The 24928-nt window shown below is 36.3% G+C and overlaps 4 protein-coding genes across 10 annotated transcripts; 3 read left to right on the forward strand and 1 right to left on the reverse strand.

Annotated features, from left to right (window-relative positions):
- Positions 1-1645: 1645 nt before the first annotated feature.
- Positions 1646-4606, forward strand: LOC106157831 (nuclear transport factor 2). The gene is made up of 4 exons (XM_013533593.2): positions 1646-1879; positions 2821-2889; positions 3177-3275; positions 4098-4606. Exons 1-4 carry the CDS (start codon positions 1664-1666, stop codon positions 4209-4211), a joined length of 498 nt encoding a protein of 165 aa, XP_013389047.2. The 5' UTR covers positions 1646-1663; the 3' UTR covers positions 4212-4606.
- A 1470-nt stretch (positions 4607-6076) lies between these two features.
- LOC106157832 (nuclear transport factor 2) lies at positions 6077-8779 on the forward strand. Its single transcript, XM_013533594.2, has 4 exons — positions 6077-6268; positions 6805-6873; positions 7169-7267; positions 7860-8779. Exons 1-4 carry the CDS (start codon positions 6173-6175, stop codon positions 7968-7970), a joined length of 375 nt encoding a protein of 124 aa, XP_013389048.1. The 5' UTR covers positions 6077-6172; the 3' UTR covers positions 7971-8779.
- A 194-nt stretch (positions 8780-8973) lies between these two features.
- Positions 8974-12936, reverse strand: LOC106157828 (proteasome subunit alpha type-7). The gene is made up of 6 exons (XM_013533589.2): positions 12774-12936; positions 12346-12472; positions 11897-12021; positions 11288-11410; positions 10579-10761; positions 8974-9606 (listed from the first exon to the last, which is right to left on the reverse strand). Exons 1-6 carry the CDS (start codon positions 12873-12875, stop codon positions 9511-9513), a joined length of 756 nt encoding a protein of 251 aa, XP_013389043.1. The 5' UTR covers positions 12876-12936; the 3' UTR covers positions 8974-9510.
- A 132-nt stretch (positions 12937-13068) lies between these two features.
- On the forward strand, positions 13069-19301 carry LOC106157825 (uncharacterized). Of its 7 annotated transcripts, none has more exons than XM_087011061.1 (7): positions 13069-13275; positions 14741-14796; positions 14976-15057; positions 15303-15372; positions 15701-15829; positions 16288-16635; positions 17284-19301. In XM_087011061.1, the coding sequence occupies exons 1-7, from the start codon at positions 13204-13206 to the stop codon at positions 18066-18068; spliced, it is 1542 nt and encodes a 513-aa protein (XP_086867187.1). In that variant the 5' UTR covers positions 13069-13203; the 3' UTR covers positions 18069-19301. The 7 variants fall into 7 exon arrangements, with proteins under 7 accessions (XP_086867187.1, XP_086867185.1, XP_013389032.1 ...); XM_087011059.1 differs by having other exon boundaries at positions 13070-13275; positions 14720-14796; positions 17284-19295; XM_013533578.2 differs by having other exon boundaries at positions 13070-13275; positions 14720-14796; positions 15701-15817; positions 16306-16635; positions 17284-19295.
- The last annotated feature ends 5627 nt before the right edge of the window (positions 19302-24928 follow it).

Genomic DNA, 24928 nt, shown 5'->3' on the forward strand with positions numbered 1-24928 from the left:
CACATCATACATTATGGTAACTCTAAATAGATCGTCGGGAGAAGATAACAGAAGGCCTAGCGACGAACAGACAACTTCCGGTCAAAATTGACAGAATTCCATGAAATTCGAACTTTCGGAAGTTCTGAGCACCTCCATTTCATGAATTTCGGCCAGAACGATCTTTTCCCAAATTTAATTATTTTCTACTGTTCGAAATTCATGGCACATTACCGTATTGTCAGCAACACTGACAGTAACACTTATCACAGTCTGCACTCTTTTGTGTAGTAAACTTTTACTGACAAGGGGAATATTTTCAGAAGTTTAAAATTCATTTTTGCCATATAAATCAGTAAAGAAAACGTAAGTACATGTACATTTCGTATACTATGAAGTTTACATTTACTTTTGTCATCTCTATTTATATTATCCTTGTCCTGTTGATCGCTGCAAGCCATTTATCACGTCTAAACCTATCAGCTGGTACTGTGAAGAATTTGTAAGGCCACAATGCTTTAATTTTATGGATGACATCCGCGTACGTATTAATTATCCCATTTAAAACCATTAACGGTGTGACTGAAATGCGCAATACATCGCAATACAGCGCAACACAGTGCAATACACTTAAAAAAATCAAATCCAGTTGCAATTACACAAAAGAAATGACCATTCTTAGCAAAGTAGGGTGATAAAAAAAAAACAACCTATATTACTAGGTAAGTAATATCGTTGATATAACTTAACAAATCAGCAAGACTTTTATATTGTCGGGTTGGCAGCCATGTTGGCGAGTGGCTCTTCTTGGATATATTACTGGCCAAGAAGAGCTACTCGCCAACATGGCGGCTGACCAAACAATGAAAAAATTGTCAAGTTGTATCAGCAATATTAATTACTATGTACGTACTATATTTTTCTTTTATATCACCCTATTTTATTTGAGATTACCCTTTCCTGTGTTTACTTGCAACTGGACTTGTGTTATCAAGTGTATTGCGCTGTGTTGCGCTGTTTTGCAGTGTATTGCGCATTTCAGTCACACCTATCACCTATTAAAACTGAGACCAAGGAAATTCAACCAAGTTTCGGACGATAAGATGAAGTGGAGTTGTACAGCGCATCATATTTAAACTGAGAAATAAAATATTTCATTGCTTGATTCAACGTCCATTTAACTCTTCTTCTTCCCTGCAGATGACGCGTTTCTGTGCATCAGCCTCCTTTTTAGTTCTGGCACTGCGCAAGTTTTAAACAGGGCTCCGTAACTCGAAAGCATCACGTATTGCGAATAGCGATATCACATAGAGGCTACAATGTATTATAAAGGACGAGTATGGGCTAGTTATGGAATCGAGACGCTTGCGCTCGGTCGCAATGCTTTGGAGCTACTGGGCCAGGTTTTGTATACAAGCACCCGGTAAGTCACCCTAACATACCGATGCTTTGTGTGAACAGCAGAGGACTACAACGACACCTGTTGCGCACCGTTCCTGCCACTCATTTTAACAAAAGATGAAAAACAAATTTATTACTTTCCCCACCTTTAATGATCATGTTTTCGACCATCAAAACCGCAGCTAGAATATATGGGAGCATCCGCTTACGCTATACCAATTCACATTATCATAAAAACTGGCAAATTATTCTGCATATAACAAAAGCCCTATTGTGCGCGCGCATGAAAATGCTACGTGGACTAGCTATCTGTAAATTAAATATGGCCCAAAGACGACAAGCCGCGTTTTTAATCCTTTTCATCTGTCTTATGTTGGACCCTAGGTTTGACGTGGGTGTGTGTCAGGGGGCACCGATAGAAAGCATTGCTACGACTTTCCTTACCAATTATTTCAACACGTTTGACAGTTCAAGAGCAAACGTTGGTCCGTTTTACCACGTGAGTATATTGAACATACTGGACATACTGAGCTTTTGACACGCTTGAGAATATTACTGCACTGAATTCCAAAACACACGTACCACAGCTATTTCCACTACCACTACCACTAGTGACATTAAAAGATTGTAATAAAAGTGTCACGATACGGGCCTTAGAACACATGTTGCATTAATTCCTGTCTTAATACAGCAAATTATCTAAAGCCACGCCTCTCACCCTCCTCACAATATTGACATTTGTTTCAGAAATCTAGAACGTCACGAAAAGATTATCACTGCCGATTTGCATGAAACTAATGACGTCGTCAAACATTAAGTTCAGGAAAGTGCATCTTTTCGCCCAAGTATTAAGAGCGAAAACAAGCTCTGAACTATTCACAAATTCGACACAAAATTAAAAATAGGAGACCATTGCTATTCTATTTAAAACTTGGAGGAGCGGTCCAAATTGCAGGTTGCACCATCTACTTTAATAAATAATAATAATAATTTTATTGAGCATTAAAATGTGTACAGTTACATTTTACAAGCTCTCTAAACTACAGTTTTACATAAATTGTAATTGTATACACTTAAATAAGTATAACTTCTTTAGATCATTCCATTGCCAAATGTAAGCTAACTACTTCATTCATATAGCTGACAATAGTAAACAAACTTTAATGCGTAAATGGCGCAAGGTCACGCCGTAGAATGAACACTGATGATTTGATGCAGCAACTAGATTGAAATGCACCTTTAAATTTTTTTGAAAGTGACCCCCTCCCCCGTCTTCCTGTACATTTCAGAAGGAACTGACAAGGTTTTTAACAGTTTTTAGAGTCTCAAATGGAAAAGATCAGTAGCTTTGTTGAATGATTAGATACAAAAAGTGACTTTGAGAAGTTTTCAAATGTGCAGTGTGCGTCCAAACTTACCCATGTTTTGTCTTACTTTCAGGCAGATGCACAGCTGACTTTTGAGGGACAGCCGTTTTCTGGCCCACAAGCTATTGTTGCAAAATTCACGGTAAAATACTTAAGTTTACTTGTATATATGGTTTGAACATCCCTCGTGATCATGCGTAGTCAGAGATGCAGACTTGGTGCCCTTTTCACATCACTAGTGTGTGTGTGTATGTGTGTCTGTGTGTGTGTGTGTGTGTCTGTGTTGCGTAGTCTATTACCCACATTGTTTTTCTCCATCAAAAAATCTTTTGTAATTAAATATATTTACTGAGCACTAATATTAAAAGAATATATACTCCTAAATCTTGCTTGTAAATGTTTACTATGCTGGCACATCTTTTGTTTCAGTCATTGCCTTTTCAAAAGATTCAGCATTCGATTACAACAATAGACAGTCAGGCGACAGTTGATGGTGGAATTATTACATTGATTGTAGGAAAAATAAAAGTAAGTTGTGGGTTCTTTTTATTACCCCCACCCTTCCTTCCTCTTCCTCCTTCCTCTTTGTGGTCATCAGTTTTGGTTCAACTCCATTGAAACCTGGTTCCTTTTTTCAGATTTGGGGGTTTGATTTTTTGTAGTGATTCATGTCCAATTTGACTAAGTTATCAAATTTCTTTACATTTCAAACACTTGTCTGAAATTTCTGAAATAGATAAAAGGTTTTATTTAAATAATTCCTGCACTTTTTAAGGGTCTTTTAACCTTTGACTGCTCTTTGCTGAAACAACAGGGAATAATGACATGACTGTATCACATACAGTGCTAGTAGTCTGTAACAAAATGTTTATATTGCTGATATTTCATATTATTTTAAGAAGTCCCTGATATCAAAGGGTAACCAACTGATGTCATTACACTTGTGACAGCCATGTATATTTTAATGTAAGGTACTCTTTTAAAATTAATTTTCCTCGAGAAAAGGGCAAAATGTCCTCCTCCAAATAATTGCTTAACCTGTCACTCCACGTGGATTTGATGTTTAAGGATGTGTTCACAATTACTAGTACTGTCTCATACTGGGCATTAACTCCCCATGGGCTCTTAACTGAAGCACTGTGCTTAAACCAGATGGATCTTCATAAACAGCTGCCCTCCATAATGAATTATTTTGTGCAAACGTGGAGAATACCTTGAAAATGACAAGCTTAGGCATTTATAAATGACCAGTCATTAAAAACATCAGTGCCCTTCAGTACACATATCTGTACACATCAAGTAAAGTCAGCTTTGTTTATCAAGCTGAAACATATGTTTTATTTATTTCAGACTGACGATGATCCTATTCATGGCTTCACTCAGATATTTCACCTGAAGCAAGAAGGTGACGGTCTTCTAGTGGTTAATGATTTATTTCGACTAATCCTGAACAATTCAGATTAAATGATTGTATGAAAGCTGAAAAAACACCTGTGCTGAACTGGAGCAGATGAAACTGAATGGATCATAAAATGGACATTCCAGAGAAAAACTGTCGTATCCTTAAAAAAACGACGATTATGACATATAAACTTAAAAGTGCATGGCTTTTTACATTTTTGAGATTTGACAAAACATGATGAAGTTTATTTGGTACAAAGCTGAGTCATTGTGGATATACTCTTTTCACACATACTGTATCATTAAAGATGTGCTGGCATCCATTTGGTATGTGTGAGGGTTGCCTTCTAGAGTTTCTCAGTGGAAAATGGAAAATCTACACGAGAAAAATTATTTTGATTGCAGATTTATTATAAATATCTGATTGAAAATTGAATAAATACACCTTTTGCTTTGAAGACGGCAGTTGAGTTATTTATTTGAGTCCAACATTGCTCACTGACAATAAATCCATCTTTGGCATTACCCCTTAATTCAGTTGTTGTTGTTTTTTTTTGATTGAGGAGATCAAGTCTCCTATGATGCCACTTGAATGTAATGATTAAGAGATCAGCAAAAAGTTTGTTTGAGAATATAATTTAAGTGGTTTCATATTAATTTTATATGTACATAGTAACACTCCTAAAATAACCTCAGCTGGCATTGTACAGTATTTGAATGGGCTTTAAGTTTCTTATAAAGTTACTTATGTTATTACCAGATTAACTAAATTGCAACATTTTTTACTTGAATAGTTGAGGCATTACTTATTACTAATTATGGTGGTTTTTGACACAGGGCCAAGCATTCTCTTCGTCAGACTCTAGACTTTCTGAGTTTATTTGTTTTACTTCTTGCACTCTTGAGGCTGGAAAAGTTTTGCAATTAAAGAACCCCTTTGCCCACTCCAATGTTTATCTAGTTTTTTTTTTAATTTACTGACCTAGCTTTCACCACTTAGCCACGTATTGTATTCCATAGATTTTCTCTCAAAGAGAAACTGTCCTAGAACGGTACTGTACATGTACTGCCTTATATTGAGTTCAGGACTCTCACATAAATTTTCCTAGAATGCCTCCTCCCTTGTATTTGATCAAAGTCGTCGCATAAGTGAGTTTTCAAAAACACAGAAAAATAAAATGTTTGCAAATGTGGATGACAAACTGCGTAAGTACCCTCCATAACTTTTAGTAATAATTAAGGGCTTACAATGCAGCACTGTAAGTAATGTTTAAGGGTGCTTTCCCAGAGGTTTAGATCGATCTAAAGATTAAGTTTTAGATCGACCTAACTCCCTGGGGGTTCAGGCTAAATTGCAGTCAGCCGAGCGGACACCATAGTTACAGCTTACAGCTTTTAGTAGGCGGGACAGACGCTTAAGCCAGCCAAGCTGACAGTAATCTAGTGAGACTCCCCACAGGGATAGATCGATCTAAAAATCTATGGAAATGGGGTGTAAGTGATATTCAGATTTTCGGCTCTGTGAAAAAGCAGTTATCTAATTTGTTTAAAAAGGCAAACGTTTCAGCATAACCCAATAAAACATAAATGTCCAGCATATTGAATCGAAGTAACAACACCTGCTTCCTTACCTTTACTAGCATGAAATATAATTATTGCACAAGTGCCCCATGCTTTCCCTTTCACGCGTGTCAGAAAGACAACAGACGGCGCTAACCAAGAAAAGCTATTAATTTAATGCTCCAAATAAAATCCATCCATAAAATCCATATCCTGAATCCTGCAGAGATACCTTGCATTTACAAATATGTAAAAAAAACCTCGCTGAATTATTATTTTGTCTACTTTAATGTAATATATCGGCAATTTGCTTTATTCTGATAGATTTGACGTTAAAACATCTTGGAAAATGCAAATCTCGCTAAATCTCACAAAAGACGAGATTGTATTTTGGTGACTGACATTTTGAAAGGTGGAAACTGTAAGTTTGCAAGTTTGAGGTGGGCGTGTGTCAAGGCACAGCGATGGAAAACACTTTTGAAAAAATTGGTGCATCTTTCACTAACACCTACTTCAACATGTTTGACACTTCAAGAGAAAGTGTCGGCCAGTTTTACCTTGTGAGTATATTGAAGCTGAGGTACACTGTTTTAACGAGCAGTAAAATCGAGAATCTGTACAATGTACCGGTAGGGTGGTAGGTGTCGTAACATACACAAATAAACTTTAATATGTTAACATTTTCACATAATGTGACAGTGATAGATAGTAAAAGATATCAAGAACCATCATGAACCAGGCAGTTGTGATTCTAGCACAAAATTCAGCATTTTCCTCCCTGTAACTCAAATTTTAAGCGTTAATCAAAATTAAGGTATTTGTATAAATTACCAAAATGAATAAAGTTTCATTTGACAATAGCTATAGGAAAGAAAATTAACTTGTATTTACTAGTTAATCAGTATTTTATCTGCTGGTATCCAGGCTTCATCAGGGTAACAAGGGCAGTGATAGGTTGTATTTTTTACTTATTGTGGAAGATAAATTTTACATTTACCATATTTTAACCCTCAATGAAATAATGTTAATAAATAAAAAAATGAAGAAATTAAGACACATAAACCAAACCTTTACATTTACCATGCTGTCTCTTTAGCCAAATGCAATGCTGACCTTTGAAGGTGACCAGGTCCAAGGACCTGAGGCAATTGTTGCAAAATTCAAGGTAAAATACTTAGATTTAACTTTTAAAATATGAGGAATGGTTTAAACAAATCCCGTGGACATGTGCAGTGATATGGTGCTTTCTTTACAGTACTAGTGTTTTTATTGGTAATGTAAAGGTCTAACCAACATTGTTTGTCTTTCAGAACACCACTTAGTTAAAAAAAGGGTCTCTATCAATAATAATAATAATAATGAAATTATGAATTAAAGGCAATAAAATATAAGAAATTAAAGCAGCACTAAACCTCATCCTTATAATTTGCTAATGTATGTTGTCACATTTTTTGTTTCAGTCATTGACTTTTCAGAAGGTTCAGCATGTAATTACAACAACAGACACTCAGCCCACCACTGAAGGTGGTGTCATTATCTTAGTTGTAGGACAATTAAAAGTAAGTGGGTTCTTTTTATTACCCCCACCTTTCCTTCCTCCCCAGTATGGAGGGGCTTTGTAGTCGTCATCTTTAACAGTAATAGTTCAGTGCCATTAAAATCTTGCTCCTTTGTTTAAAAAATGTGAGAGCTCCTGCACAGCTGCAGGTTCAACAACTGGTCTTCATTTTACAATTTTTGAGGTCTTTGCTTTCATGGGTTAGCACATTTTACACAGGGCTTGACACTAACTTTTTTCGATACTGGCCCAAGATATTGGTAAATGTTGCAAGGATGATTTGACACATGACACTTGACTTGCTCTTTGGGCCAGTAACCCCAGTGATTCAATGGTCCTAGGTTGGTTTTCAGTGGCCCAGGGCCAGTGGGCCACCTTTAATGTCAAGCCCTGTTACGTATCATAGTTGTTAATAGGAGTGCGCAAGCAAGATCATTTATAGAACCATGACCAGTCATTAAAAACTTAAATGCCTTCATTGATACAGTGGGGTACCATAATAATGATATTAGTCCTAGAATACATAACTGTACACACCTAGTAAAGTTGGCTTTGTTTTATCAAATTAAATGTAAATTTATCTTTTATTTCAGACTGATGATGACCCTCCAAATGCGTTTATCCGAACATTTTGTCTGAAGCCAGTAAATGGAAGTTTTGCAGTGTTTCATGATATATTTCGACTAGGCTTGCACAACTTATGATTTTCATAAAAGACGGTGTGACAGCTGAAAAATGAAAAACCTGTGCTGAACTGGAGCAGATGAAACAGAACTTGAGCTAGTCTGAGTGGCACATGAAGTGGACATTCTAGAGCAAAGCTGTTGTATCTTGAAGGAAGAAGATCGAGAAGTTTAGGTCTTGGCATAGCTTTTTTTACCCGTTTTTGAGACTTGATATAAATCCATCTTGGGCATTACCCCTTTTGTTGTTGTATTCCTGACAGAGATTGTTACGTGATGCTTTTGGAATGTAGTGATTAAGAGACGAGCAAATTGTTTCTGTTCGGGAACATAATTTAAGTGGTTTCATGTTGGTAAGGGGAATGGATTACTGAACAGTGTGTCCAAAGTTTTCATTTTACGTCATTATGTAAATGATTCCAACATCTGTAAATAATGGCCTCGCTATCATTGTAGCTTTGACACACAAAATTATTACCAAATTCAATGTGTTGGTCCTATTTAGTCCTACTCATTTGTATGCTACGTTTGCTGACTAGTAATGTGTAGCCAAATGCGTTTGCTAGTAATACATTTATAAATGCTACATTTTTTTAGCCTTTTTGATTTATACTTGGATTAGATCCACATGAAGGGCCTTGTCACCTTGAAATTCAAGATGGGTTCTTTCCTTGTTTTTATATTAAATCATCATGCCATAAGTAACCAAGTGTAGTTAATATAATAATGTTCCTGATGACCTTGTGCAAGCATGCAAGCTTAACCCCTGTCTTCGGTTTTAAAAACAAAATGCACAGATGAAATAAATGCGTCTTTGTTTTATAAGAAAATGTTTTCTGTTTATGTGTGTGAATGGCAAAAATGGAGCACTTAATTAAGGTAATTTAAGCCCCCCATCACAAGCCTAATCCCTTTCTGTTCAGATCTACATCTCGTGCCAAACAACAGCACGGACAGAAACTGTTATTAAAATGTATGCAGACACATACAGTATCTGCACGTAATAAAAAGATAAATTCAGACAATTCTTTCAAAAAAATTTTATCTTACATTTACATTACAAATTATCCAACCAACAATTTGACAATTTACTTCTTTGACCTGCTGCAGTAAATTGCTTCCCAATGGAAATATTTCAGTTCAGTAACTGTTCCTTTTAGTCCAAACTTTCGTTTTAGTTCCACTGTTATCATAGCAGAAAACTTCCCACGCTGTTAATGCAATTACTTGGGCCATCATCCTCCTACAGCCAACAGTTCATATATATCCTTTATCAATGTGTCCTTTCTTTTGAATAATAAGAACATTGTAATTTCAAGTTTTAGTGTGAAATGTTAATATTTCTCTTATTTTTATGTGCTGTTCAGAATCCAGATCCTGGTGTACAATATTTCCATTAATTTTTCTCTTGAAAATGAATCTAAGCAAATACCACAAGCATTCCACAAGATTCCGATCATCCTCGACTTTCTGTTGTTGTATTGCCAATGGATGTCTCAGAAATTCTCAGCTAGGTATTTCCATGAGATCAGATTTGTCTTTAGAAACCTATACTCAAATGCTACTTTCCAGATTTCTGCTTCTTTTTCTCTGCCTCTTCTTCCTTTTCCTTTTCAATTTCTGCAATGTATTTCTCTACTTCTGCTGACTCCATCATCTGGACAAAAATGAAAGTAAAATATCAATAGTAACACATCAAATATTGGGCAATCTGTAAGCTTAAAATAATTTCAACTTGTTTTTTAACTTGGCCAGATATACATACTTCCTACCGGTCTTGTTGACCACTGAAAAACTAACATAACTAAGTTTTAGTGTATACATGATTATATATATATAGTAATAGTAGTATTATCAATGTCTTATGGCCACATTTGACTGATTAAAGGCCCTAGATGTTCAAACTTTGCATGAAGCAGCAGACATGGGGAAACTGTCTGCCTGACTGGTCATGACCACTTAAAGATCTTTCATTTAGGTCCTCTGGACTAGCAAGGTTTATGACAAAATGCAATACATAATAATAAATCACGTGATAACATGGACCAACAGAAATCAAATACTTAATTAGGACCTGCACAGAATTAAGAGGACCTGTAGTTTCATTGTACAGCAGTGATCTCCCCCTGACCTTCTGAAGTATCTCCAAAGTTTTCCCCAAAATAGCTCTCTAACACCCCATTTCCAAAGATTTTTAAATCGATCTATCCCTGTGGGTGTCTCACTAGAGTACTGTCAGCTTGGCCGGCTTAAGCATCTGTCCCGCCTACTAAAAGCTGTAAGGGGGTAATTAACTATGGTGCCTGCTCAGCTGACTGCAATTTAGCATGAACCCCCAGGGAGTTAGGTTGATCTAAAACTTAATCTATCCTACTAACTTTGGATTGAACTATCTCCGATAGGGGATTCTTGCTTAATTGCAATTAACTTGGGGGGCTTAGATGTCTGCCACACCTGCTGGGGCTGATAGGGGGTAATTAACTATTGTTTAGCAGCATCTAAGCCACTCGGGTTGAAAGCAAGTTAGTGAGGGACCCTGTGGAGATGGACCAGTCCTGTTAGATCTATCTAGGGATTGGAACCCAGGCTACGGGTAACACTGCAACAAATAGCCCTTCCATCTACTCACCTTGAGAGGTTGTCCGAACTTCATGTATGCCAACTCAACATTCTTTCCTCCTGATTGTACCACCTCCAGTAAGGCTTTCAAAGCTAGTTTTACTGTGTCGTGCTCACTCTTAGCTGTGTCGTCAGTGTAGTGTTTCTCCAGGAACTCGCGCACTGTCTTTGCACTGCGTCCTATGGCATTTGCCTTGAAATATTAAAGGAATTAAAACTGTCATAATCAAGAAATATTTCACTTCACTTAAACCTATAATAGAACTTACAATGAATATTTCTTCTGTTAATGCTGGGTAACTTTACAATGTTGATTTTTAAAGAATAAAATTATTATATGAAACATAATATTCAATATTCTGCTCTTCAGGAAATAATTCACCTCATCACAATTAATGAAATAAAATCAAACACAGAAGAAAATTGGACATAAATCAGCAGAAACACAATGAAATGCCATCAATCAGCTGGCATTAAGAAAGAAATTTGCAAGTAATGGACAAATGTATAAAAGTTGCCTGGATACAATTTTAACAGGCATTCAGGATAGGGGCTAAACATTTCACAGAGATGAGACTGCATTTAGTGAAAAAGTTGGAAAATATGGCTTGGGGTCCAGGAGGGCCTAGGCCAATGACACTTTTAACTCCCAAAAAGTCCAAAATCCACCCAAAGTCAGAAAAATCTGATTACAGGCTGTTCAAATGACTGTGCTTTACCTTCCACTCGTGATAGGTCCCTGATGGATCTGTCTGGTACAAATGGGGAGTGCCATCACTGTCAAAACCTATGATCAAAGTGGATAAACCAAATGGCCTTCTCCCATTGCTTTGAGTGTATCTCTGAAATCAGGTGTTTTTACCGAATCAAGGCCCTGGTGCAAACAGGATATTTATTTACTGTTCACAATGCTGGATCACTACAGATTAACCAATATTTATTTGTGTCTTTCTTCTATGAAAATCACTCATTTCTAAATTAAATTATAGCTATTCAAGTTAATCATAACCTAAAATTATGAATTCCTGATCAGACAAATCATCAGATTAACTGATGTAAAATATCAACATTGCTTTTTAGCAGTGGCCATACTATTACATCTCAAGTGTTCCATTTTATCAATTACCAATAAAACTGATAAATGCAATTAAAAAAAAGTTTCATTATTACTTATATCAGAAGAATATGATAAAATATCTGCAAAAAAAGAATGAAAAACATACTTTTGTGAGTTACTTGAATGACAAATCTAAAAAATTTTAATAATAAGTCAGGCATTTGACTATTTTAAGTTACTACCATAGTAATAGTATGGACATTTCTTTTACCTGTTTCAACTGCGCTAAATGTCTCGTTATGTATTCTAGGGTCACAGGATCTTCTACTGTTAATTTGTGACTTTGGCATTCTATTCTGGCTCTGTTGATCAGTATTCTTGCATCTGCAGTTAATCCTGGGATACAAGTGAAAATAAACTTCAAAGTTTCATATTTATTAAAACCAAAATCTGTTAAGGTAAATGCCTATATAATTCTTTGAACTTGTCTTTCATGTACTGCACATATGAATAATGCGCAAGAAAAAATACAGATTATGTCATTTCACATGTTTCCAACCATAACATATATCAAACATACCTTCAACTTAACACTTTTTTATTTCTTCAAAAGTAATTTCATCTCATTTTAATACTTTTTTCTTTGTTTCAACAATGCCTTATTGGCTTAATTCATTAAAAAATGCTTTAGGACAATGAAAGTGAAAATTATGAAAGTACCAGCAAATGCCATTGCAACATGGTCGTCTAATAAAGCTATTTTTCTAACTGTTCTGTCTTCTTGTAATTTGGCTACGGCCTTCTTTTCTACTCCAAGGACGACAATATCATTCCCTCTGACGCCAACCTATATTAAAATAATTTCAATATTTTTTAAACATTTTAAATGGGGCCATTTGACTACAGGGTAACATTATTCTGAAAGTAAATAACCGTAGAGGAAAAAAGTTTCCCAAAATCATGGCATATACAATACCATACATTTTGATGATACCCATGTTAATGACAGAGTGCGATAAGACTACAAAAACAAGGTAGGTGTTAGCAAATTTGGTCGCCAGACACCTTGCAAGTCATCCAACCGGCTTTTTAAGACCCAAAATTAACTGAGCAAATGTGGTAGTGTCATCAAGTAAGTAGAAACTTACAGCTGTTGATCCCTTTTTAACTGCCTCTTGGGCATATTCTACTTGAAACAAGTGCCCATCAGGCGAGAAAACCGTGATTGCACGATCGTAAGTGGATGACATGCTTGTGCGACAATCCGACAATGGCTGCCTTATAATGAACCCGCACTTGAGAAATAACTAGGCATTCAACATATTCTTTTAAATCTAACAACTACATATTAAAACTTTTAGGTAACATTTTCTTTTTAAATTCTTACTTAAAATATTATGGGGTGACAAAATAAGAAATTCGATCAAATTTACCATTACGACCTAGTGACCTACTTACTGCGGAGCTGCAACCTTGAACTCTCAAGAAAAGCAGAAGGCAAAATTATTATTTTTCGTTATCCGTCGCAATATCGGTGACACCAAAGTTTACGCGCCTCAAATCTAAGTATAAAAAAGTATGTCGTTGGCATTTGTTCCCCAGCATCAAAGGGCAGGAAAGCCAACCCCGAATCCTGCAACAATTCAGAAGGTATGTTCATTTAACATGTGGAACAAAGGTTTTGTTCAACAGAGAGATGTGACCTGGATTGCATTGAGAACACATGTCATTCACTAACATAGACTGTTTTTCCGTTTTCCGACTGTTTTATTGAATCTGCCCTTTTGTTGATCATACAGATTTGACTCTAGAACGGCATTGATTTAAAATCAAATATATAATTTAAAATTGGCCCGATTGACAGAGAGATTTGTGAAGTTATGGGCTACTTTCTACTTTCTAGTTAGTCCTAGTTTTCCATTTGTTTTTAGTTTTTGATTCACTTTCCACTCTCGTATACTATTTATATCTACATTTTAATTATAAGGATAATTCAGTATAATGGCGAAATAAACAAGAAGGACTAGAAACTCATAATTTGGCCAAGTCAAACCGATTATACAAGTTTTTTATCATGTAAGGCATACTTTTCAGTAGTATATATTCTGCATGTACATGTAGTTTGTGTGAGATGTCAGCTGGATCTGTGTGCAATCACGCTCGGCTGTCACCTTGATTGGATAGTAAACGATTGTCGTATAATTACTAAATGATATAGAAATCGGGTGCATAAACTTGAAAACCACCTAGGACAACCTTGGACTGCCACATTTATCCAATACAATGCAAAAATAAACTATAACAAGTGGTTAAAGCCTTCAAACCGAATGTCGTAAAGTCCCCATATACCTCCATAGAGACAATAAAATAGAATGAGCTTGTGAAACAAAACTGAACCATTTTCAACATAATAATCGAAATAAAATACTGCCGGGCATCGGAGCGGCCTAAAACTTGGCACGCTTACCGCAAATACTGCAGGCTACATCATCCCGTCGCTCGTTTGTAAATTCCGTGCATGGCATATGCTGTAAATCAAAATTCCACCTCTGATGTTTAAGTTGGCCCTCTCAACAATCCAATTCAGGAAATGACGTAACCGCAGAGGTCGCATTGTCCAATGGCATGGCTTCTTTTTCGTAATGGTAAGTTAGAGAGGACCAACTTAAACATCAGAGGTGGAATTTTGATTTACAGCGTATGCCATGCACGGAATTTACAAACGAGTGACGGGATGATGTAGCCTGCAGTATTTGCGGTAAGTGTGCCAAGTTTTAGGCCGCTCCGATGCCCGGCAGTATTTTATTTCGATTATTATGTTGAAAATGGTCCAGTTTTGTTTCACAAGCTCATTCTATTTTATTGTCTCTATGGAGGTATATGGGGACTTTACGACATTCGGTTTGAAGGCTTTAACCACTTGTTATAGTTTATTTTTGCATTGTATTGGATTAATGTGGTAGTCCAAGGTTGTCCTAGGTGGTTTTCAAGTTTATGCACCCGGTTTTAATATCATTTAGCGATTTTATGACAATCGTTTACTATCCAATCAAGGTGACAGCCGAGCGTGTGTGCAATCTCCTTTTCTTTATAGATGCTAGATGAAAACAACCAGTTAATCCAAGCCATAATTGACTACCAGAATAAAGGGAAGGCAGCAGAATGTGTGCAGTAAGTAAATATTCAGATTTATGGGCTGAAAGTTTTGCATCGGCAAAATTTTTTCGGTATTCTCTTTCTTATATTTTAACTTCATCTGAGTAAGGAAAATTTTGATTTTTGACACTCTTTCAAATAGAAGAAACACATATATTGCTGTGAAAGTTGTTTGCTGTTTAACATACTTCCAGGTACCAACAAATGCTCCACAGAAACCTGGTCTACCTTGCCACAATAGCAGACTCCAACCAAAATGTCCAGGCTCTTTTACCAGTAAGTGACATGATTTTAAAACTTAAGGTTTAGGTAAAATAGACATACCCCTAGTAATATATCTCATAGCAAAAGTTAATGATGAAAATTTTCAAGGCAGCATTCACAACTGTATTAGCTTACAGCTTAGCCCCCCTGCCCTTAAAAGAAAAAAGTCAAAACTGATACCACCATATGGACAACTTCTTTTCCCCTTTAATTTTATTGATCATGATAGTTCTTAACGTATTATGCAACTAATTCAGGCTCCAGGCCAGGCCAACAATCCACAGATGAGAATGCCAGGCAATCAGATGCAGCAAGGCATGATGGACAGTAAGTATGGAGATATGGTGAAAACGCTTAATTTAACTGGAATTAATAAGCACCTGACATTCTTGGATAACTGGTTAAATTGTATGTTGTTGAATGGGTTAGGTGCAAAAAATTCATTCCATCTTTTCTGTGTTGTTATATTTTAATTGTATCAGTATACAAGTCTGTGACGATAGAAAATACCCTTTTTCCCCTCCACCTAAGATAAGCGCTATTAAAAAGGGTGAAAGTGGTAAAAACATTCCTAAAATGATATTCAAAATAATGAGTTTGCTAGTCTGTTGGTACTTTACCAATATTTCTTTGACTTTAACCTCATACAATGTAGGTTCTGTGCAAAGGGGCCAGATGCCAATGGGAAATCAGATGAGACCAAACCAACCAATGGTAGGGCAGCCAGGATTTAATCGCCCTATGGGAGGTCAACCGAATATCATGCCACAAGGTAACGGAGGAGGTAAATTGCTTTTTTCTTTTCAGTTGGTTAATTTTTTTTTTCTTTTGTTCAGTTTGTTAGGAGGCGCGGGTTACTAATTTCTAATGCGTTAAACAGTACACTTGTTTATGATGTGACTTCATTTGTTTTCATCAGTTTTTGTGTGTAGACTTAGGTAGTGGGCACAGGAGCTTTACATTATCGTTTTGTAGCAATAACTGTATTCCTCTTACTACATCCAATCTTCATAGTTCACTGGAATTAACTTTGTTCTTTCATTAATGTAAGTTTCATTCTAAATAAAAAATTATGATGAAAATGGGGGAGCAAACTGCTAACTCAGCCTAAGTCTCACTGTTACATTGTCCATTATATCATATTTATTTAACCCTTCTATCATGGATGTGTTTTAATGGTTGAGATGAGATCATCAAGGGGCTATCCATGTAGAAGTAGCACTAGTAGAATAAATCCACCAGACCCCAAATATGTTTTAGGCAAAATTCAGCCTGTGCAATCAAAGGCAAAGAATTTTACCACATCTCCAGGTATGATGGCAGGTGGTCAGATGCCACAACAAGGGGGGATGCAGGGCGGTTCTTACGGTAACATGGGCCCACAGCAGCAGCCGCAACCACAACCGCAAGGGGGTTACCAGCAACAGCCTGTGATGTCACAGCAGCAACGTATGATGTCACAACAGATGGGACAGCAGTCTATGATGTCACAAGGTGGAAATCCCATGATGATGTCACAGAGCAGCCAAAATAACCAGATGATGAGTCAGAGAGGAGCAATGCCCCCACCAAGTGGTCCGTATAACCAAGGTAAGGCCACAGAAAAAATATTTTTGTTTCTCAGGATTTTTTTTGGCTCTGAAAGAGTTTAACTGCTATTAGAAGCAGGTGTCTTTTTTGTGCAAAAAAATTATGACAGGATCCTGAGAAACAGTACTGTTTTATTTCTTGGCCTAAACTTTGTTGATGTGAGATATTATTTGCTTACTTTTTGTTGACATAATTACTTCCAGGTACCATGTCTTCAGTACTGATTTTACCAATATTTCTTTGACTTTAACCTTATACAATCTAGGTTCTGTGCAAAGGGGCCAAATGCCAATGGGAAATCAGATGAGACTAAACCATGCATTTATCGCTATAAAATGTTTATATTATGTAAAGGTGCTTTTTGAAAGTGACTATATTGAAGTATGTGTATATAATTTTATTTGTATTAAACTGAATACAAAAGACAGATATCTAGGTTTGCTTGACCTTTTACCTTGTAAAAAATCTAAAGGTGAATTAGTGTATGTAACAAACAACCTTCTAAATCTGATCTGTATCTCATATAGGAAGTGATAGAAACATAAAGCAATTACCCTGATTAAAATTAGAAATATTGATTAACAGTTGAGTTAGTATATTAAAAAAGTAAAAGTAAGCTAGACTATAGTATTGGCTTTGTTTTTTAAGGTCAAAATTTCGGACAGCAGCAATCTCAGCAAGGATTTCAGCAGCAGCCCCAGCAACAGTTTGGTAATCAACAATTCAACCAGCAGCAACAACAGCAAGGTTTTCCACAACAACAGCAACACCAGGGGAACTTTTCACAGCAGAACATGCCACAGAATCAATTTGGAGGCTACCAACAACAGCAGCAGCAACAGCAACCACAACAACAGCAGAGGGGGTTTGGTATGGGATTTCGACAGCAAGGACCAATGGGGAACCCTCAGATGGGCAGCCCCCAGATGCAAATGGGTCAAGGTCAAATGGGTGGAAGTCAAATGAACCAAGGCCAAATGGGAGGTCAGATGAGTTCAATGTCCCAAGGTCAGATGGGAGGTCAGATCTCGCAGATGGGAGGGGGCCAGATGAGTCAGTCTCAGATGGGAGGATCCATGGGAGGACAGATGGGAAACCAGGTCCCACAAGGTCAGATGGGAGGTCAGATGTCACAACAGGGCCCTATGGGTCCACCTTCCTCTCAGGGGCAAATGACAAACCCCATGATGAGTGGACAGATGCAAGGCCAGATGGGCAGTGGTATTGGAGGACAGATGGGTCAAATGCCACAAGGTCAAATGCCCACTAGCATGGGTCAAGGTCAGATGGGAGGGAATATGGGTCAAGGTCAGATGGGAGGAAACATGGGTCAAGGACAGATGGGAGGGAACATGGGACAAGGTCAAATGGGAGGTAACCAGATGCAAGGGAGTCAGCCAGGTAATTTTGGTTTCAACCAAGGCCAATTTTAGTTATGAACTTTGACCCTCAGCTTTGAGTTCCTGCTGTTCCAGTACAATTTAAATGAAAGATTTCCTATGCTTTTTGACATATGGAGTTAATTCCTTGATGATCCTTGCTGTTGGTACTTAAAAATGGGGAAATCTGTTAAATTCAACAAATGGGCGGAACATTGACAATAATTCTGCTTTTGTGAAAAAGTGTGCTGCTTGAGTGCAATGTAATGGTAAATATCTTACAGTCTTATTAGTAAATGCATTTATTGCCCACTGTAATAGGGGATGATCAAACTTTGCTTATCCTGGTCTTTTTCAAAACCTCGATCAAATGCTAGAAATATTGTAAATAATATTTGACAGTATGTGCTAGAATACCATTGCAGCATTTTCTCGTGGAGAACACACCAGCAATAAAGGGGTAGTGAATTTAAAAAAAAGTTCTCTCTTTTTGTGGTCAGTTAATACTTCTCAAAGAATCTCACAGCCACATGTAAGATATTGTTTGGCCATGACATTGTTTTATTTTTATGTAAATACTGGTCCAAAAGGGGGAAAATGCATATATTGAATTATTTTGGATTTTCATAAACAGTTGTTTTACTGTAACTGTATGTGGAAGTCTGTGAAAGTAGAGTTTTGAAGTAGTGAAATTTATGACATTTTTATGTTAAACATAATTCAGTCATTGATATTATTCTTAAAATAAGAAAGGTTTATAGTAACAAATGTGCTTGGCTGGTATAATGATTTTGTACATTGGAGATATATCTTAAGGCAACATATTACTTTGTTTTGAGATCAAGAATTTTTGCTTGCAAAAAATTAACTTTTTTGCTTTTAAGACAATTTTGATGCAAAGTTTACATTATATAATAAGTGACCAAGGTGATGTAAGAATTCCCTTCAATGAAAATCTTGCATATGGTTTAGAACATTCATTGTACCACCAGCGTTAGCGCTGGCGGTACACATGGTTTTAGTCCCGTCCGGTCCGTTCCGCCGGCTCCGCCGGCTCCTGCGGCTCCGCCGGCTCCGCCGCCATGTTACCGTTACCGCTTCTCCTCCTAGACGGTAAGGGCCCCCATACCCATCTCTTGGATTTAGGTCACCTATAATCTCAACTCGTTCCACGTAAAATTTGGGCTTTGTCGGTATTGGGGTCTAGGTGTGGCACTCATTGCAATGCACCCTTGTCCAAAAATGGCAAAATTAAATGCTAATTATCTACCCTACGGAAGGAATTATGGGAAAAATTTCTACAGACAGCTTTCCAAAAGTCATATGTGTAGATTTCAAATATGCCCTTGGATTTGACCTTTGACCTTTATTTCAAGGTCAAACGGGCAAAAATTTTCAAAAAAATGAATTTTTTTACGAAAAAAAATTTATTTGCGCTGTTATTCAGACACCACACAGACTTAACCAATAATATTATTGGAAAATGTTACCCTTCAGGTCATCTTTCATCTGTGTGAATTTGGGGTCAATCGGTGCATTTTCACGGGTGTAGCGGCCATAAGATACCGAAACTGAAAACTGTCTCTAATTCGGGAACCGTTAATGCTAGAGACCCATTCTTTTTTGCATTTTGTAGAGCATATAAAGCCCAACACTGGAGGTGGTCTCCGTTTTTTTGTATTCCATACGGTTTTCGAGTTACGCTGTATCAAAAAGTACATATTGGTGGTGAAAGCAAAAAGTGCAGTACGGTAATGGATAATAAATTTTGAACTCCGGAAAAATAAAACATAAGGCTTGGCAAAGCAGACAACTTGTGGTCAAAAATGACATTATTTCATCAAATTTGAACTTCTGGAACTTCAGAGCACCTCCCATTTCAAGAATTTTGACCAAAATGACCTTTTCTTTATTTTAATTAATTTTTTCTGTAGGAAATTTATGGCACATTAAGGTAACTCCGAAATTATAACATTTAGTCCCTTATATCTCCAAAACTGGAAGAGATAGGTCCATAGTTACTATTGAAGTTGAATAGGAAGTCATATACTGGCAATCTTACTGTGACCTTGAAATTGACCTTTGACCTACTTTTCACCATGAATTGAACTTTGCAAATTTTGCTTCCCTTTTATCTCCAAAACTGGCAGAGATAGGTCCATAGTTACTATTGAAGTTGAATAGGAAGTCATATACTGGCAATCTAAATGTGACCTTAAAATTGACCTTTGACCTACTTTTCACCATGAACTGAACTTTGCAAATTTTGCCTCCCTTTTATCTCCAAAACTGGCAGAGATAGGTCCATAGTTTCTATTGAACTTGAATATGAAGTCATATACTGGCAATCTAAATGTGACCTTAAAATTGACCTTTGACCTACTTTTCACCATGAACTGAACTTTGGAAATTTTGCTTCCCTTTTATCTCCAAAACTGGCAGAGATAGGTCCATAGTTACTATTGAAGTTGAATAGGAAGTCATATACTGGCAATCTAAATGTGACCTTAAAATTGACCTTTGACCTACTTTTCACCATGAACTGAACTCTGCTAATTTCTTTCTCTTTTAACTCCAAACCTGGCAGAGATAGCTCCATAGTTACTATTGAAGTTGAATAGGAAGTCATATACTGGCAATCTAAATGTGACCTTAAAATTGACCTTTGACCTACTTTTCACCATGAACTGAACTTTGCAAATTTTGCCTCCCTTTTATCTCCAAAACTGGCAGAGATAGGTCCATAGTTTCTATTGAACTTGAATATGAAGTCATATACTGGCAAGCTAAATGTGACCTTAAAATTGACCTTTGACCTACTTTTCACCATGAACTGAACTTTGCAAATTTTGCCTCCCTTTTATCTCCAAAACTGGCAGAGATAGGTCCATAGTTTCTATTGAACTTGAATATGAAGTCATATACTGGCAATCTAAATGTGACCTTAAAATTGACCTTTGACCTACTTTTCACCATGAACTGAACTTTGCAAATTTTGCCTCCCTTTTATCTCCAAAACTGGCAGAGATAGGTCCATAGTTTCTATTGAACTTGAATATGAAGTCATATACTGGCAATCTAAATGTGACCTTAAAATTGACCTTTGACCTACTTTTCACCATGAACTGAACTTTGGAAATTTTGTTTCCCTTTTATCTCCAAAACTGGCAGAGATAGGTCCATAGTTACTATTGAAGTTGAATAGGAAGTCATATACTGGCAATCTAAATGTGACCTTAAAATTGACCTTTGACCTACTTTTCACCATGAACTGAACTCTGCTAATTTCTTTCTCTTTTAACTCCAAACCTGGCAGAGATAGCTCCATAGTTACTATTGAAGTTGAATAGGAAGTCATATACTGGCAATCTAAATGTGACCTTAAAATTGACCTTTGACCTACTTTTCACCATGAACTGAACTTTGCAAATTTTGCCTCCCTTTTATCTCCAAAACTGGCAGAGATAGGTCCATAGTTACTATTGAAGTTGAATAGGAAGTCATATACTAGCAATCTAAATGTGACCTTAGAATTGACCTTTGACCTACTTTTCACCATGAACTGAACTCTGCTAATTTCTTTCTCTTTTAACTCCAAACCTGGCAGAGATAGGTCCATAGTTACTATTGAAGTTGAATAGGAAGTCATATACTGGCAATCTAAATGTGACCTTGAAATTGACCTTTGACCTACCATACGATGAACTTAACTTTGATTGTACTATTGAAGTTGAATAGGAAGTCATATACTGGCAATCTTACTGTGACCTTGAAATTGACCTTTGACCTACTTTTCACCATAAATTGAACTTTGCAAATTTTGCTTCCCTTTTATCTCCAAAACTGGCAGAGATAGGTCCATAGTTACTATTGAAGTTGAATTAGAAGTCATATACTAAATGTGACCTTGAAATTGACCTTTGACCTACTTTTCATCATGAACTGAACTTTGCAAATTTTGCTTCCCTTTTATCTCCAAAGTTACGCTGTATCAAAAAGTACATTTTGGTGGTTAAAGCAAAATGTGCAGTACGGTAATGGATAATAAATTTTGAACTCCGGAAAAATAAAACATAAGGCTTGGCAAAGCAGGCAACCTGCGGTCAAAAATGACATTATTTCATCAAATTTGAACATCTGGAACTTCAGAGCACCTCCCATTTCAAGAGTTTTGACCAAAATGACCTTTTCTTTATTTTAATTAATTTTTTCCGTAGGAAATTTATGGCACATTATGGTAACTCCAAAATTATAACATTTAGTCCCTTATATCTCCAAAACTGGCAGAGATAAGTCCATAGTTACTATTGAAGTTGAATAGGAAGTCATGTACTGGCAATCTTACTGTGACCTTGAAATTGACCTTTGACCTACTTTTCACCATGAACTGAACTTTGCAAAATTTGCTTCCATTTTATCTCCAAAGTTACGCTGTATCAAAAAACACATTTTGGTGGTTAAAGCAAAATGTGCAGTACGGTAATGGATAATAAATTTTGAACTCCGGAAAAATAAAATGTAAGGCTTGGCAAAGCAGGCAACTTGTGGTCAAAAATGACATTATTTCATCAAATTTGAACATCTGGAACTTCAGAGCACCTCCCATTTCAAGAATTTTGACCAAAATGACCTTTTCTTTTTTTTAATTAATTTTTTCTGTAGGAAATTTATGGCACATTATGGGAACTCCAAAATTATAACATTTAGGCTTCGTTCACATGCAATGTCTATTTTCTAAATTCTATTTTCTATTCGCGGCATGTGTTGTGATCATGGTCTGTGCCCTGAATATCCCGCGGAGTAATTACTGGCAGCGCTAGCCAGTTACTATAAGTTACTTTAAGTAACTGGTTCGCGCTGCCAGTAATTACGCGGCGGGATATTCAGGGCATAGACTGTGATCATAAGATAGCGTGAATAGAAAATAGATTTTTAGAAAATAGACATTCCATGTGAACGAAGCCTTAGTCCCTTATATCTCCAAAACTGGCAGAGATAGGTCCATAGTTACTATTGAAGTTGAATAGGAAGTCATATACTGGCAACCTTACTGTGACCTTGAAATTGACCTTTGACCTACTTTTCACCATGAACTGAACTTTGGAAATTTTGCTTCCCTTTTATCTCCAAAACTGGCACAGATAGGTCCATAGTTACTATTGAAGTTGAATAGGAAGTCATATACTGGCAATCTAAATGTGACTCTAAAATTGACCTTTGACCTACTTTTCACCATGAACTGAACTTTGCAAATTTTGCTTCCCTTTTATCTCCAAAGTTAAGCTGTATCAAAAAGTACATATTGGTGGTTAAAGCAAAATGTGCAGTACAGTAATGGATAATAAATTTTGAACTCCGGAATAAGGCTTGGCAAAGCAGACAACTTGTGGTCAAAAATGACATTATTTCATCAAATTAGAACATCTGGAACTTCAGAGCACCTCCCATTTCAAGAATTTTGACCAAAATGACCTTTTCTTTATTTTAATTAATTTTTTCTGTAGGAAATTTATGGCACATTATGGTAACTCCAAAATTATAACATTTAGTCCCTCATATCTCCAAAACTGGCAGAGATAGGTCCATAGTTACTTTTGAACTTGAATAGGAAGTCATATACTAGCAATCTAAGTGTGACCTTGAAATTGACCTTTGACCTACTTATAATCATGAACTGAACTCTGCTAATTTCTTTCTCTTTTAACTCCAAACCTGGCAGAGATAAGTCCATAGTTACTATTGAAGTTGAATAGGAAGTCAGATACTGGCAATTTACTGTGACCTTGAAATTGACCTTTGACCTACCATACGATGAACTTAACTTTGATTGTACCATTTTAAGTTATATATATTTTTTGCGTATTTTGAAAATTCTTGTTGATTGCATTTTTATAGCTTGTCAAGCATAAGACTGGTGGCTGTGTCCCTTATTTTGTGTATGTCGGGGTCTATACAAATGCGCTTGCTCCAGCTGGTGGTACAATATTCGGAGGCGGTATCGCCTCTCTGATCCTCTAGTTGTACATAGTTTGATAGTAGAGCTATGAATACAGTTACTGGTATTTTTGTACTTATTCAGATATATCATTTATATCATATTAGTGTGTTACACTTCATAATGCACATTGATAGTGATTATTTTGTTTTTGTATTTAAAGTGTGCTGTAAACTGAATGTCAAAGCCTTTCATATTGAAATGTGATGTTGTATATGTAAATGTGTATGTCTAGTGAAACTTTGGTCAATATAAGTAAAATAAATAAAAATGTCAAACATGAAAGTGTTGGTGTTATCTGAAAAAATTTGACTTGAGCTAGAAGAGGGAGATAGACTCTTTAGGGTTGATTATACATACTCAGAATTGACCCCCCATATGTAAAACCTGTTTTCTTCATAATTTACACTTCTTTTGTATATATTTACACGTGTACTTTTTGTTTATGCTTGGTTTTACGAATAAGTATTTTGGTCTGTTAGGAATATCGAAGAAAAATCAAATGTAAAAAAAAATAAAGTGATGAAATAAATAAAAACGATAAAAAATCCAAATAAACGAATATTAGATTGTTTTAAAACTTATCTGTTATTTATTTACATGTATTTATTAACAGTTTAGTTTTGTAAATGATGAAATGAATTAAAAAAATTAACCGAAGAAACATATTAGATTTAAAACTTATATTTTATTTATTTATTTAATACCACAGTTGAGTTTTGTGAGATAAAATAATGTCATATTAACCCATTGTAGCCCTCGTCATCAAAACAAACGGCAGCCATACTGGAGGGAGACCGGAATCATCTGCTGCGCATGATCATGTCTACATGTACAATTTAGCATTTAATTTCTGTGTTTTCTTTGATATTAAACCAAGTAAAATGATGAATTACTGCAGGGTATATGATAGAGAGAA

Source organism: Lingula anatina, chromosome 4 (genome assembly GCF_051362555.1).
Source record: "Lingula anatina isolate TDL-2025a chromosome 4, LinAna3.0, whole genome shotgun sequence".
NCBI lineage: Eukaryota > Metazoa > Brachiopoda > Lingulata > Lingulida > Lingulidae > Lingula > Lingula anatina.

Excerpts from the sequence above, each read along its gene's own strand:
- LOC106157831 (XM_013533593.2), top strand. The coding sequence starts at position 1,664 with ATGAAAATGCTACGTGGACTAGCTATCTGTAAATTAAATATGGCCCAA. Across the intron at positions 1,880-2,820 it reads ACGTTGGTCCGTTTTACCAC|GCAGATGCACAGCTGACTTT; the intron begins GTGAGTATATTG and ends TCTTACTTTCAG. Across the intron at positions 3,276-4,097 it reads TGATTGTAGGAAAAATAAAA|ACTGACGATGATCCTATTCA; the intron begins GTAAGTTGTGGG and ends TATTTATTTCAG.
- LOC106157832 (XM_013533594.2), top strand. The coding sequence starts at position 6,173 with ATGGAAAACACTTTTGAAAAAATTGGTGCATCTTTCACTAACACCTAC. Across the intron at positions 6,269-6,804 it reads GTGTCGGCCAGTTTTACCTT|CCAAATGCAATGCTGACCTT; the intron begins GTGAGTATATTG and ends CTGTCTCTTTAG. Across the intron at positions 6,874-7,168 it reads CAATTGTTGCAAAATTCAAG|TCATTGACTTTTCAGAAGGT; the intron begins GTAAAATACTTA and ends TTTTTGTTTCAG.
- LOC106157828 (XM_013533589.2), bottom strand. The coding sequence starts at position 12,875 with ATGTCATCCACTTACGATCGTGCAATCACGGTTTTCTCGCCTGATGGG. Across the intron at positions 12,473-12,773 it reads TTAAAAAGGGATCAACAGCT|GTTGGCGTCAGAGGGAATGA; the intron begins GTAAGTTTCTAC and ends ATTTTAATATAG. Across the intron at positions 12,022-12,345 it reads TGTTGCAATGGCATTTGCTG|GATTAACTGCAGATGCAAGA; the intron begins GTACTTTCATAA and ends CTTGTATCCCAG.
- LOC106157825 (XM_087011059.1), top strand. The coding sequence starts at position 13,204 with ATGTCGTTGGCATTTGTTCCCCAGCATCAAAGGGCAGGAAAGCCAACC. Across the intron at positions 14,797-14,975 it reads AAGGCAGCAGAATGTGTGCA|GTACCAACAAATGCTCCACA; the intron begins GTAAGTAAATAT and ends ACATACTTCCAG. Across the intron at positions 16,636-17,283 it reads AAGTGGTCCGTATAACCAAG|GTCAAAATTTCGGACAGCAG; the intron begins GTAAGGCCACAG and ends TTGTTTTTTAAG.